The following is a 19,076-nucleotide window of genomic DNA, read 5'->3' as shown; positions in this document are numbered from 1 at the left end:
GTAGCCTTTCCCTTTTCCAGGGGATCTTCCCAACCCAGGGATCCCAGTGCAGGTCTCCCACATTGCAGGTGGATTGTTGACCAGCTGAGCCACCAGGGAAGTTCATTTATTATTATTACTGTTGCATTAAATTTCTCTTTGCTATGTCAATTTTTAGGATGAGTCATACTTCTTTTAAGTCTAGTGGACTGAGGAATTCCTGGCAGTGCAGTGGTTAGGACTTTGAGCTTTCACTACCAGGGCAGAGTTCAGTCCCTGGTTGGGAAACTAAGATCCCATAAGCTGTGTTGCATGGCCAAAAAAAAAAAAAAAGTCTAATGGACTAGATCATGATGATGAAGCATTTTGAGTTTATGACTCTATTGCAATAATCTAGTGTCTGTGAGTAGAGTAGTAGACAAAACAAAGTGCTTGCCCCATCATGGAGTTTTAATATTTTAAATACTCGTTTAAGAATTAAATAAATTTATTGAGATTTTCACATATGATAAAGTTCACCCATTTAAAATGTACAGTTTATTGATTTTTAGTATATTTACAGTTAGTTTCACTGTCACCATGGCCTTATAACCTAATTTTGGATTGCTTCAAAAAGAGACTGACTGACTTAGCGGGCGTCCCTCCTCCTCCCGTTCCCATCAGCCCTCTCCAGCCTGAGCATCCACCAGTCATTTTCTTTTATACTTGTTGACTACTCAGCATTTGTATGCTTTTTTTCACTTAGCATTTTGTTTTCAAGGTTCATCCATGTTGTAGTACGTATCAGGATTTCCCTTTCTTTTAATTGCCAAATAAAATTCATTGTATGAATATACCTCAGTTTTATTCATCCATCAGTTGATGGAAACATTGTTTCTACTTTTTGGCTGTTGTAAATACTGCTGATAGGAACGTTCATGCATTAGTTTTGTGTGCACACATTTTTATTTCTCTTGCATATATATCTGGAAGTGAAATTGCTGAGTCATTTAGTGACTCTATTGCTTAACTTCTGGAGAAACTCATATAGTTTTATGAATTCTGACAAATGCAGAGTTTCGCAGCCCCACCATGCTGAAAATGAGAAAATTCCTCACCCAGTGACATCCCTTCAGTGCCTCCTTTTTTAAAAAATTTTATTAAAGAATAGTTGGTTTACAGCGTTGTATCAGTGTCTGCTATACAGCAAAGTGATTCAGTTATATGTATTCTTCTCCATTTTCATTTATCATAGGATATTGAATATGGTTGCCTGTGCTATACAGTAGGACCTTTTTTGTCCATTCTGTATATTCTTGTTTGCACCTGGTAATCGCAGACTCCCAATCCATCCCTCACCTCTGCCCCTGGCAGCCATGAGTCTCTTCTATCTGTGGATCTATTTCTGTTTTGTAGGTAAGTTCATTTATGTAGTATTTTAGATTCCACATAAAGTAATATGATATATGTATTTCTCTTTCTGACTTACTTCACTTGATATAATAATGTCTAGTTGCATCCATGTTGCTACAATGGCATTGTTTTGGTTTTTCTTATCTTTTTTTATGACTGAATAGTTCTCCTGTGTGTGTGTGTGTGTGTGTGTGTGTGATCTGACTTGGTATCTCCTGTAGACCTGTGTGTGTGTGTGTACACATACCATATCACTGTGTGTGTGTGTGTGTGTGTTATCTGACTTGGTATCTCCTGTAGACCTCTGTGTGTGTGTGTGTGTGTGTGTGTGCGCGCGCACACCACACCTTTGCCCAGCCCATCAGTAGATGGAAACCTAGTTTACTGTTGTGTCTTGGCTGTTGTCAGTAGTGCCGCTGTGAGCGTGGGTGTGCGTAGTCTTTGTGTGAATACAGGCCCAGGAGTGCAGCTGCTGGATTGCATTGTTGTCTCTTTTAAGGGAAACTCTTCTCTAGACCCTAGTAGCCCCTATAGATTTGCTTTTGCCGGAGGGAGTGTTTGTCAATGGACACATAGCGTTTTGAGTCTAGCTTCTTTCACTTAATTAGCATTTGAGATTCCTTCCTGTTGTTACATCAGTAATTGTTTCCTTTTTGGAACCCTCCTACACAGGTGGGAAGGGCTTCCCTGAGAGCTCAGTTGGTACAGAATCCACTGGCAGTGCAGGAGACCCGGGTCAGATTCCTGGGTCTAGAAGATCCACTGGAGAAGGGATAGGCTACCCTCTCCAGTATTCTTGGGCTTCCCTTGTGACTCACCTGGTAAAGAACCCACCTGCAATGTGGGAGACTTGGGTTTGATCCCTGGGTTGGAAGATCGCTGGAGAAGGAAAGGTATTCTGGCCTAGAGAATGCCATGGACATCCATGGGGTTGCAAAGACTTGGACAGGACTGAGTGACTTTCACTTTCAACAGGTGGGAAAGTAAGTTGGTCTAGCCACTATGATAAACAGTATGGAGGTTCCTCAAAAAACTAAAAACAGAATTACCATATATTAATAACATGGTCAACAGCCATTTTGGGGGCAGTATTGGTCTTTTTTTGTTTATTAAAAAAATGAACAAACACCCTAAGTAGAGTATGTTTCTGGGTAAATTTAAATGTGACTGGCAGGAAATCAATTTGTTATATGTTATATGTGGTGAGTTGTGTTCTGAGGTAGAAAACCAGAGTCAGAACAAGGGCATTTCTGGCTAAGCACTTGGAGACTAATGTTTCTGTATTTGTTTTTTTAAAAAATGCAATGTCATGGTTCCGGTTGTTAATGTTAAAATGATGATTTCCAGCAATTTTTAAATCTAAAACACAATGGGAAAGAAGGTATAGGCTTGCAATCTAAAATCAAAACAGCTTAGAGAAACTAATTTTTTTTCTGAAATTGGCAAAAACTCTGAACAGAATTACAGAAAATTGAATATTTGTATATTTTGTAGTAGAGGTATTAATGTGTTTGACTAAAAAATGCTGCCTAAGACCTTGATGAAGATGTTATGTACCATAAGGAATAGATTGCCACTGTATTGACTCTCTAACAGTGGAAAAATTCTGAGTTACAATAAGGGGTTTTGGACCTGCATTATTCATAATAGCTTAACGTTAAACTGAATTGAAAAAAAAATTGAAATTGACTAGTTTTATTTCAGTGCACTTTTAGTGGCAAAATATAAACAGCTTTGAAGCAAAATTTGTATTAAAACATTGGTTGTTTTTCAGTCGCTCAGTTGTGTCTGACTCTTTGTGATCCCTTGGACTGCAGCACGCCAGGCTTCCCTGTCTTTCACCATCTCCCAGAGCTTGCTCAAGCTCGTGTCCATTGAGTCGGTGATGCCATCCAACCATCTCATCCTCTGTCGTCCCCTTCTCCTCCTGCCTTATCTTTCTCAGCATCAGGGTCTTTTCTAATGAGTCAGCTTTTCGCATCAGGTGGCCAAAGTATTGGAGTTTCAGCTTCAGCATCAGTTCTTCCAATGAACACCCAGGACTGATCTCCTTTAGGATGGACTGGTTTGGTCTCCTTGCAGTCCAAGGGACTCTCAAGAGTCTTCTCCAACACCATGGTTCAAAAGCATCAATTCTTCAGCACTAAGCCTTGGTATCATTTTTTTTTAAATCATATTCTGTTATAGATTCCTCAGTTAAAGTAGGAGTAGATATGTCCATATTGTTTAGGTTTGAGAATACAGTTTCTATTTTGCTTTTGTCCATACTGCAATTTTGTGGCCTCAGATTTCGGTAGTTGGCAGTTTGGGTTATTCAAGATGTTCTTTTGAGGATATTTTGCATATTTGGTACCTGTACTTGAGAATGTCAAATTCTAATTCATTTTTATCTATTTTTATCTTTTCTTATAACATACATTAATCTTATCAGCATAGTTTCAGGCTTGGGTTTGAGATGCTCTGTCTTGAGTGCTGTTTAGGTAAATAGAAATTACCTGAGGATGCTTTACTGTTGTCAGCTGAAGGCTTCATTCTGGAATTTGCTTTTCTTACTTACCTACTGTCTCTAGTATTACAGCTCTCACCCTTATCTTTTATGAAGCTTTTCCCAGCATAGGAAAGGATTAATATTTTTAAAAAGTTATTGTAATAAAATATGCATTTCATAAAATTCAGTCATTTGAAGTATAGAGTGCAGTGGTTTTTCGTGCATTCACAGATACATGCAACCATTACCACAGTCAGTTTTAGAACATTTCATCACCTTGGAAAGAAACCTATACCTCTTGACTACCTCAGTTCATACCTCAGTTCATATCTCTCCATTTCTCCTAGTCCCAAGCAGTTGCTAGTCTTTTTGTCTTTATAGCTTATTCTGAGCATTTCATAAAAATTATATAAGAGATAGCGTGTTGTGATTGACTTCCTTCACTTAGCTGTTTGCAAGGTTCATCCGTGTTGTAACATGTACAATTAGTACAATTGCCCCTTGAACACTGTTCAACATGGATTTGAAGTCCCTGGGCCTATTGTTCATGAACGTCTTTCAATAAAGACCACACTACTACACAGTCCTTGGCTGACTGAATCTGAGAGTGTGGAATTGTGGATATGGAGGGCCAGCTGTAACGTTGTAAGTGGATTTCTGACTGTGCTTGTAGGTCGACGTCTATAACCCCCATGTTATTTAGGAGTCAGTTGTATTTCATTTCTTTTTATTGCCAAATTAAATTCCACTCTATACTGCATTTTGTGTATACTCTGCTCATCAGTTGATGGACAATTGATTTGTTTCCACCTTTGGCTATTATTAATAATACTGCATATATATATATATATATATATATACATATTCATGTACAAGTTTTTCCAGGACATATTATATTGTGTATATGCTTCTCACTTGAGTGAAGTTGGTGGGTCATAATGCAACTTAATGTTTAAACTTTTGAGGAAATGTCAGATTGTTTTTCATGGTGGCTATATTATTTCATATTATCACCAGCAGTGTATAAGGGTTCCAGTTTCTCCATATTCTTGCCCACACTGGCTTTTTTACTGTAGCCATCCAGTGGGTATGAAATGGTATTTCATCATGGTTTTGATTTGCATTTCCCTGGTGACATTGAGCATCCGTTCGTGTAGTTGTTAGCTGTTTGTATATCTTCTTTGAAGAAATGTCTGTTCAGATCTGTCAAAAAGTTGGGTTGTGTTTTTGTTGTTGAGTTATTCTGGATAAAAGTCTCTCATCACACATATTCTTTGCAAATATTTTTCCGATTCTGTGGGTTGTCATTTCATTTTCTTAATGCTATCTTTTGAAGTACAAAAGTTTTATTTCTGTTGAAGTACAATTTATCTGGGTGGGTTTTTTTTTGGTTGCTGTTCTTTGGTGTCTGTCATACCTGTGCAATTCATTGCCACATATGTGGTCATGCAGATTTATTCCCTTATTTACTCTTAAAAAGTTTATACTGCTAGCTCTGCATCTAGGTTTTGATCCAGTTTGGAGTTAAGTTTTGTGTATGTTGTGAGGTGAGCATACAATTATTTATATATATATATATATATGTATATACATATATATATATATAATTTTTTGCCTTTGTCTATCTAGTTGTCCCAGGAGGAGATGGTTAATCAGTTTCTATATGTGACAGATCTGAAAAACTCAAAAATAATTTTGGATGTTCTTAAATTATTTTTAAAACATTCTGAACTAATCTGAATCATTTTCTGTATCATAAACAGTGACACAGGATTTTTTTTTTTTTAGAATTAAAAATTATGTAGACGGTGTGTTTATTAACTTTAGTGCATTTACTTTTTAAAGCTAGGTTTAGTTTTCTTTTGTTAGGATTGTTTTCAAAATATGCTGGTTTATTTAAATTGGATTTCTTTAATTTTTGAAAGACCTTATGGGTCAGAACTAATATTAAAGGGAAATTTCCAAAACCAGCTGTATTTGAAACAATGTTTGTTTCGAGAAATCGTGTATGGTATCTTGTGAAATACTGTATAGTTTAGAAATTTTGCCCTTATTCTTGTATGTTATAGAAGTTGCTCTTTTCATTATCAAAAGTAGGTAGAAATGAGAAAATAAAGAAAGCATAGATCAACTAATGTAACTGTTTTGCCTTAAAGAGTAACTAAGAATGCAGAAAAGATCTTTTTGATTATTTGTATCTGTTGAAATTAGTTGCCTGTGTCTTCTCCAAAGCAGTGTTTGTGCAAAGGAATTTGTACCCTTGCTTTCTTTTGCAATGAGTCAGTGTTAACTTGAGCTGTTACTTTAAGAATATTGCTTATGCTTTGCATCCGGATAGCAGCTTTTCTTATAGTATTGTGGGGCAGAGTTTAGGAACATTCACCTGGGAATTGTAAATGGACTGTTAGTATTTCAGCAAAGTGGAGGAATATTTGTATTGACTTTTACTGCTTGTTTCAGCTACTTGTTTTCTGATTTGTCAAAATCTACCTTTTGAGGAGTTTCTGACTTTGAGTCAAACCCAGTGTCAGGTATGATTGCCGTAGATTTAGAAGCTCATCCTGGTGGAGTTCATCATCCTTGAAATGTTAGTAAACATTTGTGCTAAAAATAATTATAGTTCCCCCTCCTTCCTTCATGGTACAGTAGGAAGTGTTCAGGTCATTATGTAATCTCATAGATCCTTGGATTTCCCTGATGAAATTTGGTCTCTGAGAATTTTTTGTCTGCCTAATTGACATTTAGTGTGGAGAGTTATGTAGTGAGTACTATAATAATCAATTTAAATTCTGTTGTATTTTAATACTCTCTAAGCTTCAAGTTTTGTTTCTGAAATTTACTTGTTAAATTTTTATTAGAAAGAAAATGGGGAATTAGAACTTTTTTGCATTCATATTTATGCTTAAGTCTTATTAATTCAGTTATTACATATCAGCTGTCCAATCTAGCTAATGATTATGCTTGTATTTCCTAATGACATAATATAAATCATAACAATTTGAATCACAGAAATGTCAAGTGGGTGTACTACTCTTCAATCACGAGATTTGAAAAATAAAAAGTGTGTTCTGGAGCATTGCACATGCATATTACACACTGCACATTGTTTGAATTAGAATTTAAATAGTACTGTGAGAAGCTGTTTGCTTGTTATATTGAGCTGAAAGGCAGGTAAGCATCCAGTGATTTATGCTGGAGATACGGAGCTTGATGAGAACTGGTAATAAACTTAATATTAATCTATAAAATTCTGTTGGTAGTCTTCAGAGGGAAATAAATGAAGTGAGTAGTCTTTGTGACCAAGGGAAAAGAATATTTGTTACTGGAACATTGACCAAATATATGATTGTCTCTTTAGAAGTCTGGTAATTACAGTAATATTGTTAGCCAATGAAGTGAGTAATAGCAATCCGGAGCCTTAACCTTTCCTTGTAAGATGAAAAGGTATGGTTCAGCCCTTGGGGCCTACTACTGATAACTCACTTGGAACTTATTTCCACGTCGTGACAGTTGACCCTAGCTTGAAAAAATAGTAGTTGGCTTTGCAGAAGAAAGAAAGGTTTTATGTTTTCTACCATTCATGTGACCACAATGCAGAACCATAATTAAAAGTAAGTTTTCTTTCAGCTAGGGATAGTCTTCATTCTGAAAGAATTGACAAGCTAATAGAAAGGACTGACGCCCTGAAACTTGTTAGGCTCATGTTTTCTACATCGTGAATACATATGTAGTGTCTTTGGATGAAGCTGTTCCTTTATGGATGGTTTACCTTTGTTATTTCTCAGTGCAGCGTTTTAAACTAGTTCTTTGTGTGTAGGGCGGGATGGCGTGGTGTCCAGCTGTTGTGTGAGGTTGCTAAGTTTAAAGAACTATCTAAAAACTGGTAGCAATGTTATTAATACTGAGTGACTAAAGCATTGGTTTTTTTGTTTGGGTTTCCCTCTCTAACCTCAGTAAACTGTTGCAACTTAGATATGAGGAATTTTACTTCTAATGATTCTTTAGGCCTCCCGCTGCTTGTAGTCATTCTTATACAGTTATTATTTGCAGTTGTCACTTTGTCTTCCTGTTTCACTGAATTGAAAAGGAACATGATATGAGAATTAATTTGTTGAAGAAAAGATACTGTCTCATTTTGGGTTTATTACATTTGTAGTCTTTTAAAATACATTTAAATTATAAAAATAACTTATTTTTATTGTAGAAAAGGCACATAATACAGCTTTATAATCCTATCATCCAGAGATAATTGCTGTTAATCTTTTGGTGCCACTCTTTTGGTTGTCATTCTTAAAGAGGTGAAATATCACCTTACCAGATAGAAGAACTTACATCTTTCAGTTTTGAAGCTGAATAAAATGATGCTCTTTTGAATAATATCCTGACAACATGTTGAAATATTTTAAACTAAATTGTGGTGGGGAGCCTCTTTTTTTAAAAATGAAGAGTTGATGGGTAGAGATAGGAAAAGTAGTAGCTAAAATAGAAAAACAAGGAAACGGTTGTATTTGCCATTCCTTTGTAGTTAGAACAGACTTGGTCTTTGTCAGTAATTTCCACGTTGATGAATTAGTCTTATCTTCCTGAATATCCTGCTTATACTTCCTTAGTCTTTTTCTCCAGGAAGTAAAGGTGGTAGTCTCATCTTGGGCCTGAAGTTAGGAGGCTTGTTGTATGGTTTTTATTTGTTTTGAGTTTCCATGGAATGGTTATCATGGGAATCCCTTTTGGAGAGATTGATTTAATCACACTAGGAAATTTGAGATATTTTGTTTTCCAGTTTCTCTGGAGAAGTAAGTGGATGGCCCCACTAATTGGATGACGAAGCTTGGGTCGTTGACAGGATTTTGTGGTCGAAATTTGCTCTTACTGCTCAGTTTGTTCTTGTTCTCTTATCCTTAACTCGCTCTTCTAGAATTCCTAGAGGACCTGTGCAGCAGCCGCTGGAGGATCGAATCTTCGCCCCGACGGTCTCGGCGGTGTACAGCGCGGTGAGTGCCTCAGGGCTGTTCGTCAGACGCGCACGTTTTCTGCACGCGAACCTTCGCTGTAAAGCGCTGTTAGATTGCTACACGACATGCGTTTGGCTAAAAGTTCGATAAAATGTCAAGTAGGATTAGATGTACATAGTGTACTGTGAATAGATCTTTTCCCCTGTCATCTTACTGCAGGAAGTAGACATGAAAGAAACATTCTCTCAAGGTAGATTGACTCAGGCACCTGTGTTTGTTCTCCTCCCTTTTCTGCACTCCATAAATATTGTGGTTCTTCTAGGATACTGAGTTTTAATTTTCTTTTGACTATTTTTCCTTCAATTATAATGAATTTTACTTTTTTGCCTTAAATTTTTAATTTTACTTTTTTTCAATCTTTGCATATAAAAATGCATAACGTTTAGAAAACAGTGGTTTTAATAGGAGGGAATTTAAATATTTATGTTAAATGATTTAAATTCATACATGACTGGAAATTTGAAAGAGGATGAATATAATAAAATTAGAAGTGAATTTCAGGGATCTTACAGTAAGTGTAAGGGAATTTAGGGGAAAATTGAAGAGTTTTTTTTTATTTTTTATCTGTGCTGCACTGTTTGTGGGGTTTTAGTTTCCTGACCAGGGATTGAACCCAAGCCCTCAGCAGTGAATATGTGGAGTCCAAACCACTGGACAGCCAGAGAATTCCTGGACATATCTTTTTAATGTTTCATTTCATCATACCATTTATTTCTAGGATAGGGTACTTTAAACAAACTCATCATGTAGTGAGAGAATAAATAATTGTAATCCAACTGATACAATAAAGCAATAATTCTTATCCTATTTGGTTATAAATTACTTTTAGAATCTGAAAATGGTTGTGATACTTTCTCCTAAGCAAAGAGCATATATTCAATGTTTGCAAATAATTTAGAACTTCACAGATGTTCATCAGCTCATTCATAAGACTCTGGTTAAGAACCTTAGTTAGAGATATCAGTTCAGTTCAGTTGCTCAGTTGTGTCCAACTCTTTGAAACCCCATGGACTGCAGCACACCAGGGTTCCCTGTCTATCACCAACTCCTAGAGCTTGCTCAAACTCATGTCCATCGAGTCAGTGATGCCATCCAACCATCTCATCCTCTGTCGTCCCCTTCCCCTCCTGCCTTCAACCTTTCCCAGCATCAGAGTCTTTTCCAATGAGTCAGTTCTTTGCATAAGTTGGCCACAGTTAGAGATATGAACATGCTATTATATGCTTCATTGAGGAAGAGGCACTAAGCTGGAAGATACAGGACTTTTCTAGACAGAAAAGGGAAGAAAATGCCTTCTTAGGACGTTAGGAATTAGAGGCTCGGTTAGTGGAATGGTAAGTAGTCAGTCATGTGTGGGATATGTATTAGGTTTCGTAGCAGAAGTAGAGATGAAGAAAGTGGGTTTTGAAGCTTTTAAGGTCGTCCTAAAGAGATAGAACTTTGTTATGTGGGTAATGAGTAAGGTAATTATTTTTCTGGTTTGCTCAAAATGAGTCTCAGTTTGCTCTTGAATAAATCAGCTGAACCACCTGTTAATTATTTTTTGAACCCTCTACAACTCCTAAAATGGACTCAGTTTGGATGATGAACTATCTGCTCACTCTACTAATTGGGAACATTCAACTTACATTAAAAAATGATCTTTAATTTTTTTTCTGGCACAGCTTCCTCCAGGCCAGAGTTGTTCATTTGTTTATAGTACTGAGCTTGGGGAATCTCCCTGATGGTCTGTGGTTAAGACTTCACGATTCCACCACAGGGATCATGAGTTCTGTCCCTGGTTGGGGAACTGAAATCCCAGATACTGCACAGTGTGGCCAAAAAAAAAAAAGTTTTGAGCTTAAAGGCTGTAGAATTTTATAAGGCATAACTCTTTAACATATAAGTTTTTCTAATTTTGAAAGTATACCTTCAACATTAGCTTATTTAGGAAAAAGAAGAAAATGAAAATTTCCTTTTTCTCTGTTGTAGGCTCTGTATAAGGTATTTTATTCTCATTTGTCACTTTGTGTTTTAAGGTTAGCTTTTCCGTTTGAGACGTGTCTTAAATAATAAATGGTTGTATGTTGTTTTAAGAATTTAACATTCAATAAAGGTTTGACAGATTATTTTTTAAGCTTTTAATGTGTGTCAGACACTGTTGTAGGTATTGGGAATATAGTAGTGAGCAAACTAAACCTGCAGTTCTTATGGAGCCTATTTTCTTGTGAGATAGAAAAATAGTTAAATGTATGTGTGTGTGTGTGTGTATGTGAGATATCTTGTTGGGTGGTAATAAATGCCTTGAGGCAAATGAGGCAAGCTAAAGGGATAGGGAATGGCTGGACATCCTACTTTAGTTAGGGCTCTCAGGGAAGTTTTATCTAAAAACCATGGCATTTAAGTAGAAACTTAAGAAAGGTGTGAGATTGCAGATTTTAGGGAAAGTGCGTTTCTGGTGGAAGAGAGAGCGGTGCAGAGGTCAGAGATGGCCTCTGGAGCGTGGACTGTGTTAGGGCACCATCAGTTCAGTTCAGTTCAGCCGCTCAGTCGTGTCCGACTCTGCGACCCCATGAATTGCAGCACACCAGGCCTCCCTGTCCATCACCAACTCCTGGAGTTTACTCAAACTCATGTCCATCCAGTCGGTGATGCCATCCAACCATCTCATCCTCTGTCGTCCCCTTCTTCTCTTGCCCCCAATCCCTCCCAGCATCAGGGTCTTTTCCAATGAGTCAGCTCTTCACATCAGGTGGCCAAAGTATTGGAGTTTCAGCTTCAGCATCAGTCCTTCCACTGAACACCCAGGACTAATTTCCTTTAGGATGGACTGGTTGGATCTCCTTGCAGTCCAAGGGACTCTCAAGAGTCTTCTCCAACACCACAGTTCAAAAGCATCAATTTTTCGGCTCTCAGCTTTCTTTATAGTCCACCTCTCACATCCATACGTGACAACTGGAAAAACCATAGCCTTGACGAGATAGACCTTCGTTGGCAAAGTAATGTCTCTGCTTTTTAATATGCTGTCTAGGTAGGTCATAACTTTCCTTCCAAGAAGTAAGCATCTTTTAATTTCATGACTGCAATCACCATCTGCAGTGATTTTGGAGCCCCCAAAAATAAAGTCTGACACTGTTTCCACTCTTTCCCTGTCTATTTGCCATGAAGTGATGGGACCAAATGCCGTGATCTTAGTTTTCTGAATGTTGAGCTTTAAACCAACTTTTTCACTCTCCTCTTTCACTTTCACCAAGAGGCTTTTTAGTTCTTCTTCACTTTCTGCCGCAAGGGTGGTGTCATCTGCATATCTGAGGTTATTGATATTTCTCCTGGCAATCTTGATTCCAGCTTATGCTTCTTCCAGCCCAGCATTTCTCATGATGTACTCTGCATACAAGTTAAATAAGCAGGGTGACAATATACAGCCTTGACGTACTCCTTTCTCTATTTGGAACCAGTCTGTTGTTCCATGTCCAGTTCTAACTGTTGCTCCCTGACCTGCATATAGGTTTCTCAAGAGGCAGGTCAGGTGGTCTGGTATTCCCATCTCTTTCAGAATTTTCCATAGTTTATTGTGATCCACACAGTCAACGGCTTTGGCATAGTCAATAAAACAGAAGTAGATGTTTTTCTGGAACTCTCTTGCTTTTTCCATGATCCAGCAGATGTTGGTAATTTGATCTCTGGTTCCTCTGCCTTTTCTAAAACAAGCCTGAACATCTGGAAGTTCACAGTTCACGTATTGCTGAAGCCTGACTTGGAAAATTTTGAGCATTACTTTACTAGCGTGTGAGATGAGTGCAATTGTGCGGTAGTTTGAGCATTCTTTGGGATTGCCTGTCTTTGGGATTGGAATGAAAACTGACCTTTTCCATTCCTGTGGCCACTGCTGAGTTCTCTAAATTTGCTGGCATATTGAGTATAGCACTTTCACAGCATCATCTTTCAGAATTTGAAATAGCTCAACTGGAATTCCATCACCTCCACTAGCTTTAGACCAGGGTAAAGACTTTGGATTTTAATTTAGATGTGATAGAAAGCCATTGGAAATTTAAGAGCAGAGGAGCTGACTTTTTTTTTTTAAAGGTCACTTTGGCTTCTATATAGAGGGTAGACTGATGAGGCTAGGTGGCTGTGGCTCTGAGGGGGAAGCATGAAGATCATAAGAGGTTAATTGTAATACAGGCAATGATGGGGGCTTGCTGTAAGTTGATGGCAGTGAAAGAGATGAGTAGTGGAGTTGGCTATATATTTTTGAAAGAGTCAGGATGTGATGAGAGCTTGGATGTGGGACATGAAAGAGAGTAAAGGAGAATGTCAGAAATCAGTCAACACTTGAGCAGCTGAGTAGATGAGCTTGATACTAGTTACAGGAATGAGTGCTGGGTGAGAAACAGGGTCTTTGTTGAGAAAAGTAATACATGTGAACGTTATTTATGTGAGGAGTTAATAAGCACTAGGTTGTTTCCAGTTTTTCCTATCATGAGTAATTTATTGCATTTTAACCCTTTTCTGTATTTGGGATTATTGTTATAGAATAACTTTCTAGAAATGCGTTTTCTGAGTTAAAGTGTAGACATGGTACATTAATGCAGACATGTGACTTTGTAAACTTAGTCCTTTAGAGAGGAGATAATCAAAATCCTGTGACACCGTACCTGTTACACAGTTGACATGAATTGCTTTGCATTAAAGTTTTTGAATTTATTTTTGAGTTAGATCAGATTTGACATCTGGTATTAAAAGCTACTGTCATATATGTGGTCCTTCAGTTAATTTAAAAAGTTGATACGTCAGTTACATGAAATGCATATTCTCAAAAGACAAAGGGTTTTGGAGAGTACAAAGCTACCTTAAAATATGATGTCTCTACTTTCTGATCAGTTTTTCCATTTTTAGTAATTCACATTGCTTCCTTACTTTTACAGTGTTGTGCACATGAGCAGTGAGTAGGAGGGTAGTTGACCAGCTGCATCATCTCCCCGTTTCTCAGCCCCAGGATTATGTATTAGTCTTCAGTCCTCTATTGTCTTGGTCCATTAGGATCATTTCTGTGTCACAAAATAAAGCTAACCTTCAGTTCACCTCCTCCTGGCTCAGCATATGGTGCCCGTATGTCACTTTAATTGAGTTGGTTAAATTCCTTGAAAGGCAAAAGATACCTGGACAGCCTTTAAAAAATGATATAATCAAAGATTTCACTCTCTTATATCTGATAGGGAGGCTGTATGGCATTATGTCAGCCATTTTAGGTTAAGTTGTCTGCTGATATTAAAAGAAGTATCAAAAGTAAGACTCCTATAATGCCTTCAGTTTTACATTTTGGCTTGCTTATTATTTTATTACCATCTGGTTTTTATGAGTTTCTCCTTGGAACATTTATCAGGGATGAGAGGGATGCTTATGTCATTATTCCTCATTAGCCATAATTACATTAGAGTGATTGATCATATGAACAAAAGAACAAAAAAGGCAGAATGTTTAAATGCTAGTAAGATCAGTATGTACTATGGTAGAAAGGAAATGATAAAACTAAAGAGGCATGAGCTAGTTTGAAATATATTCATTAATAACTCTCTTGTTGGTATGCTTCTTAAGAACAAATTGTGAAGTTTTACCATATTGTATATTTTTGACTTATATAGTCAGACCCTCATATCCAAGGGTTCCTCATCCTTGGATTCAGCCAACCATGGATCAAAAATATTTGGGGGAAAAAAAAAGCTTTCAGAAAGTTCCAAAAAGCAAAACTTGAATATCCGTTTGCTGGCACCTTATCTACATAGCGTTTGCATTGTTTTAGGTATTAGTGTAATCTAGAGATGATTTAAAGGATAGGAGAGGATGCGTATGCAAATACGAAGCCATTTGAGCTTCCCGAATTTCGCTATCTTTGGAAGGTGGTCTAGGAACCAATCTCTCTAATACCTAGTTCAGTTCAGTTCAGTCACCCAGTCTTGTCTGACTCTTTGTGGCCCCATGAACTGCAGCACGCCAGGCCTCCCTGTCCATCACCAACTCCCGGAGTCCACCCAAACCTATGTCCGTTGAGTCGGTAATGACATCCAACTATCTCATCCTCTGTCATCCCCTTCGCCTCCTGCCCTCAGTCTTTCCCAGCATCAGGGTCTTTTTCAAATGAGTCAGCTCTTCACATCAGGTGGCCAAAGTATTGGAGTTTCAGGTTCTTTTTCTTGTTTGTTTGTTTGTTTGTTTTTTGAGTTTCAGCTTCAACATCAGTCATACCAGTGAACACCCAGGACAGATCTTTAGGATGGACTGGTTGAATCTCCTTACAGTCCAAGGGACTCTCAAGAGTCTTCTCCAACACCACAGTTCAAAAGCATCAATTCTTCGGTGCCCAGCTTTCTTTACGGTCCAACTCTCACATCCATACATGACCACTGGAAAACCCATGGCCTTGACTTAGACGGAGCTTTGTTGACAGAGTAATGTCTCTGCTTTTTAATATGCTGTTTAGGTTGGTCATAACTTTCCTTCCAAGGAGTAAGCGTCTTTTAATTTCATGGCTGCAGTCACCACGTGCCTGCAGTGATTTTGGAGCCCAGAAAAACATAGTCAGCCACTGTTTCCACTGTTTCCCCATCTATTTGCCATGAAGTGATGGGACCAAATGCCGTGATCTTAGTTTTCTGAATGTTGAGCTTTAAACCAACTTTTTCACTCTCCTCTTTCACTTTCACCAAGAGGCTTTTTAGTTCTTCTTCACTTTTTGCCATAAAGGTGGTGTCATCTGCATATCTGAGGTTATTGATATTTCTCCTGGCAATCTTGATTCCAGCTTATGCTTCTTCCAGCCCAGCATTTCTCATGATTTACTCTGCATACAAGTTAAATAAGCAGGGTGACAATATACAGCCTGACGTACTCCTTTCTCTATTTGGAACCAGTCTGTTGTTCCATGTCCAGTTCTAACTGTTGCTCCCTGACCTGCATATAGGTTTCTCAAGAGGCAGGTCAGGTGGTCTGGTATTCCCATCTCTTTCAGAATTTTCCATAGTTTATTGTGATCCACACAGTCAACGGCTTTGGCATAGTCAATAAAACAGAAGTAGATGTTTTTCTGGAACTCTCTTGCTTTTTCCATGATCCAGCAGATGTTGGTAATTTGATCTCTGGTTCCTCTGCCTTTTCTAAAACAAGCCTGAACATCTGGAAGTTCACAGTTCACGTATTGCTGAAGCCTGACTTGGAGAATTTTGAGCATTACTTTACTAGCGTGTGAGATGAGTGCAATTGTGCGGTAGTTTGAGCATTCTTTGGGATTGCCTGTCTTTGGGATTGGAATGAAAACTGACCTTTTCCATTCCTGTGGCCACTGCTGAGTTCTCTAAATTTGCTGGCATATTGAGTATAGCACTTTCACAGCATCATCTTTCAGAATTTGAAATAGCTCAACTGGAATTCCATCACCTCCACTTGCTTTGTTCGTAGTGATGCTTCCTAAGTCCCACTTGACTTTACATTCCAGGATATCTGGCTCTAGGTGAGTGATCAGAGCATCGTGGTTATCTGGGTCATTAAGATCTTTTTTGTATACATCTTCTATGTATTCTAGCTACCTCTTTTTAATATCTTCTGCTTCAGTTAGGTCCTTACCATTTCTGTCCTTTATTGGGCCCATCTTTGCATGAAATGTTCCCTTGGCATCTCTAATTTTCTTGAAGAGATCTCTAGTTTTTCCCGTTTTGTTGTTTTCCTCTATTCCTTTGCATTGATCGCTGAAGAAGGCTTTCTTATCTCTCCTTGCTATTCTTTGGAACTCTGCATTCAGGTGGGTATATATTTCCTTTTCTCCTTTGCTTTTCGCTTCCCTTCTTTTCACAGCTATTTTAAGGCCTCCTCAGACAGCCATTTTGCTTTTTTGCATTTCTTTTTCTTGGGGATTGTCTTGATTCTTTTCTCCTGTACAATGTCATGAACCTCCTTCCATAGTTCATCAGGCACTCTGTCTTTCAGATATAGTCCCTTAAATCTATTTGTCACTTCTAGTGTATAATTGTAAGGGATTTGATTCAGGTCATACCTGAATGGTCTAGTGGTTTTCTCCACTTTCTTCAATTTCAATCTGAATTTGGCAATAAGGAGTTCATGATCCAAGCCACAGTCAGCTCCCAGTAGTACACATTAAAGTCATACTAAATCTCTTGACATTTTCGTTCAGACACCATTACCATCCATTACAGAACTTTGTTCATCTTATAGAACTATACCTGTTAAATAACAGCTATTCTTTCTTCCTTCTTCCAGTTCCTGGAAACCACCACTCTGCTTGCTTTCTCTATGATTTTGGCTGCTTTAAGTAACTTCCGCATATAAGTGGAATCATACAGTATTTGTCTTTTTAGTGACCGTCTTATTTCCCTGTGGCTCAGGTAAAGAATCTGACTGCAGTGTGGGAGACCTGGGTTGGGAAGATCCCCTGGAGAAGGGAAGGGCTACTCATTCCCATTTTCTGGCCTAGAGAATTCCATGGACAGTCCCTGGGGTCTCAAAGAGTCGACATGGCTGAGGGACTTTCACTTTTATTTCACGTAGCATAATTCCATATTGTTGGATGTGTCAGAATTTTCTTTTTAAGACTGAATAATGTCCCTTTGTATGTGTATAACAGATTTTGCTTATCTATTCCTCTATCAATAGACACTTGGTTTGCTTCTTCATTGTAGTTTTTGTGAAGAATGCTGCCATGATACCTCTTTGAAACTCTACTTTCAATTCTTCTGGGTATATGCCTGGAACTTGAATTGCTGAATCATGTGATGATTTTATTTTCAATATTTTGAGAAAAACAAATAATACTATTTTGCACAGAGACTGTAACATTTTATATTGTCACCAACAGTGTACAAGGCTTCTAGTTTCTCCACATTCAATCCAACCATTGTTGTTTTATGTGTATTGTTGGTTTTGTTTTGTTTTTGTTTTTGATGCTAGACATTCTAATGGGTATGAGGTGGTAATCTCACTATAGTATTGATTTTCATTAGCATAATGATTAGTGATGCTGAGCATCTTTTCCTGTGTGTTTTGGCCATTTGTATATCTTCTTAGCGAAATGTCTGTTCAAGTCTTCTGCCCTTTTTTGAGTAAAGTTGTTGTTTTTTTGGTTGTTCAGTGTTAGTAGTTTTCTGTATACTAATCCTGTGTCACATATATGACTTACACATATTTTTCTCATTTTGTGAGCTACCTTTTTACTCTGTTGGTAATGTCTTGATAGATAATTTTTTTTTTTTAATTTTCATGAGCTAAGACTTGTCTATTTTTTCTTTTGTTACCGATCCCATTGGTGTCATATCGAAGAAGTCATTTCTGGATCCAATGCAGTGAAGCTTTTGTCTGAAGTTTTCTTCTAAGCGTTTATTATTTTAGGTCTCATATTTAGGTCCTTGATCTGTTTTGAGTTAATTTTTGTATATGTTGTGTGTAAGGTCCAACTTTATACTTTTGCATGTAGACATTCAGTTTTTCGAGCACTGTTTGTTGAAAATACTATTCTTTCCCCATTGAATGATCTTAACACTCTTGGTGAAAATGTATATATGTGAGTATTTATTTCTGGGCTCTCTATTCTCTTTTATAGATAGCCTATCTTTATGCCAATAGCACACTGTTTTGATTCCTATAATTTTGTAGTAAGTTTTGAAACAATAAGCATGAGTCCTTCAACTTCTTCTATTTCAAGATTGTTTTGTCTGTTTGGAGTCCCTTGAAATTTCATATAAATTTTAGAATGGATTTTTCTATTTTTATCTGTTGCGATTTTGACAGGAATTGCATTGGATCTGTAGATCACTGTGGCTAGTACTGACATCTTAGCAATATGAAGTCTTTCCTATCTATGAACATGAGATGTGTTTCCATTTACTTATGTCTACTTTCTTTCCACAGTGTTTTGTAGTTTTCATTGTACAAGTGTTTCATTTCTTTAAGTTAATCCTAAGTATTCTTGTTGATGCTGTTGTACATGGAATTGTTTTCTTCATCATTTGTTTTTAGAAATTCAGCTGATTTTTGTGTATTGTCTTTATATCCTGCTACTTTGAAGAATTCATTTATTGTTGTAAGAGGGTTTCTTTTTTTTTGGTGTGGAATCTGTATACATTGTGTGTGTGTCCAAAATCACTGTAGATCATGACTGTAGCCTTGAAATTAAAAGACGCTTACTCCTTGAAAGGAAAGTTATGACCAATCTAGACAGC

General features: G+C 37.5%; 1 protein-coding gene across 24 annotated transcripts in view; it reads left to right on the top strand.

Moving 5' to 3' along the window:
• EIF4G3 (eukaryotic translation initiation factor 4 gamma 3) overlaps positions 1-19,076 on the top strand; it is a 342,348-nt gene that overhangs the window by 76,630 nt on the left and 246,642 nt on the right. For all 24 annotated transcript variants that reach the window (XM_043909093.1, XM_043909094.1, XM_043909092.1 and 21 more), the window contains one exon: positions 8,775-8,850. Coding sequence is in view for 16 of the 24 variants with exons in the window: in XM_043909090.1 (XP_043765025.1) it covers positions 8,775-8,850 (76 nt within the window). In the remaining 8 variants the exon portion in view is untranslated. Of the gene's footprint in view, positions 1-8,774; positions 8,851-19,076 lie in introns of those variants that run through there.

This window comes from Cervus elaphus, chromosome 8 (assembly GCF_910594005.1).
Source record: "Cervus elaphus chromosome 8, mCerEla1.1, whole genome shotgun sequence".
Lineage (NCBI taxonomy): Eukaryota > Metazoa > Chordata > Mammalia > Artiodactyla > Cervidae > Cervus > Cervus elaphus.
Note: the sequence above shows the minus strand (reverse complement) of the source record. Positions and strands in the feature narration are given on the sequence as shown.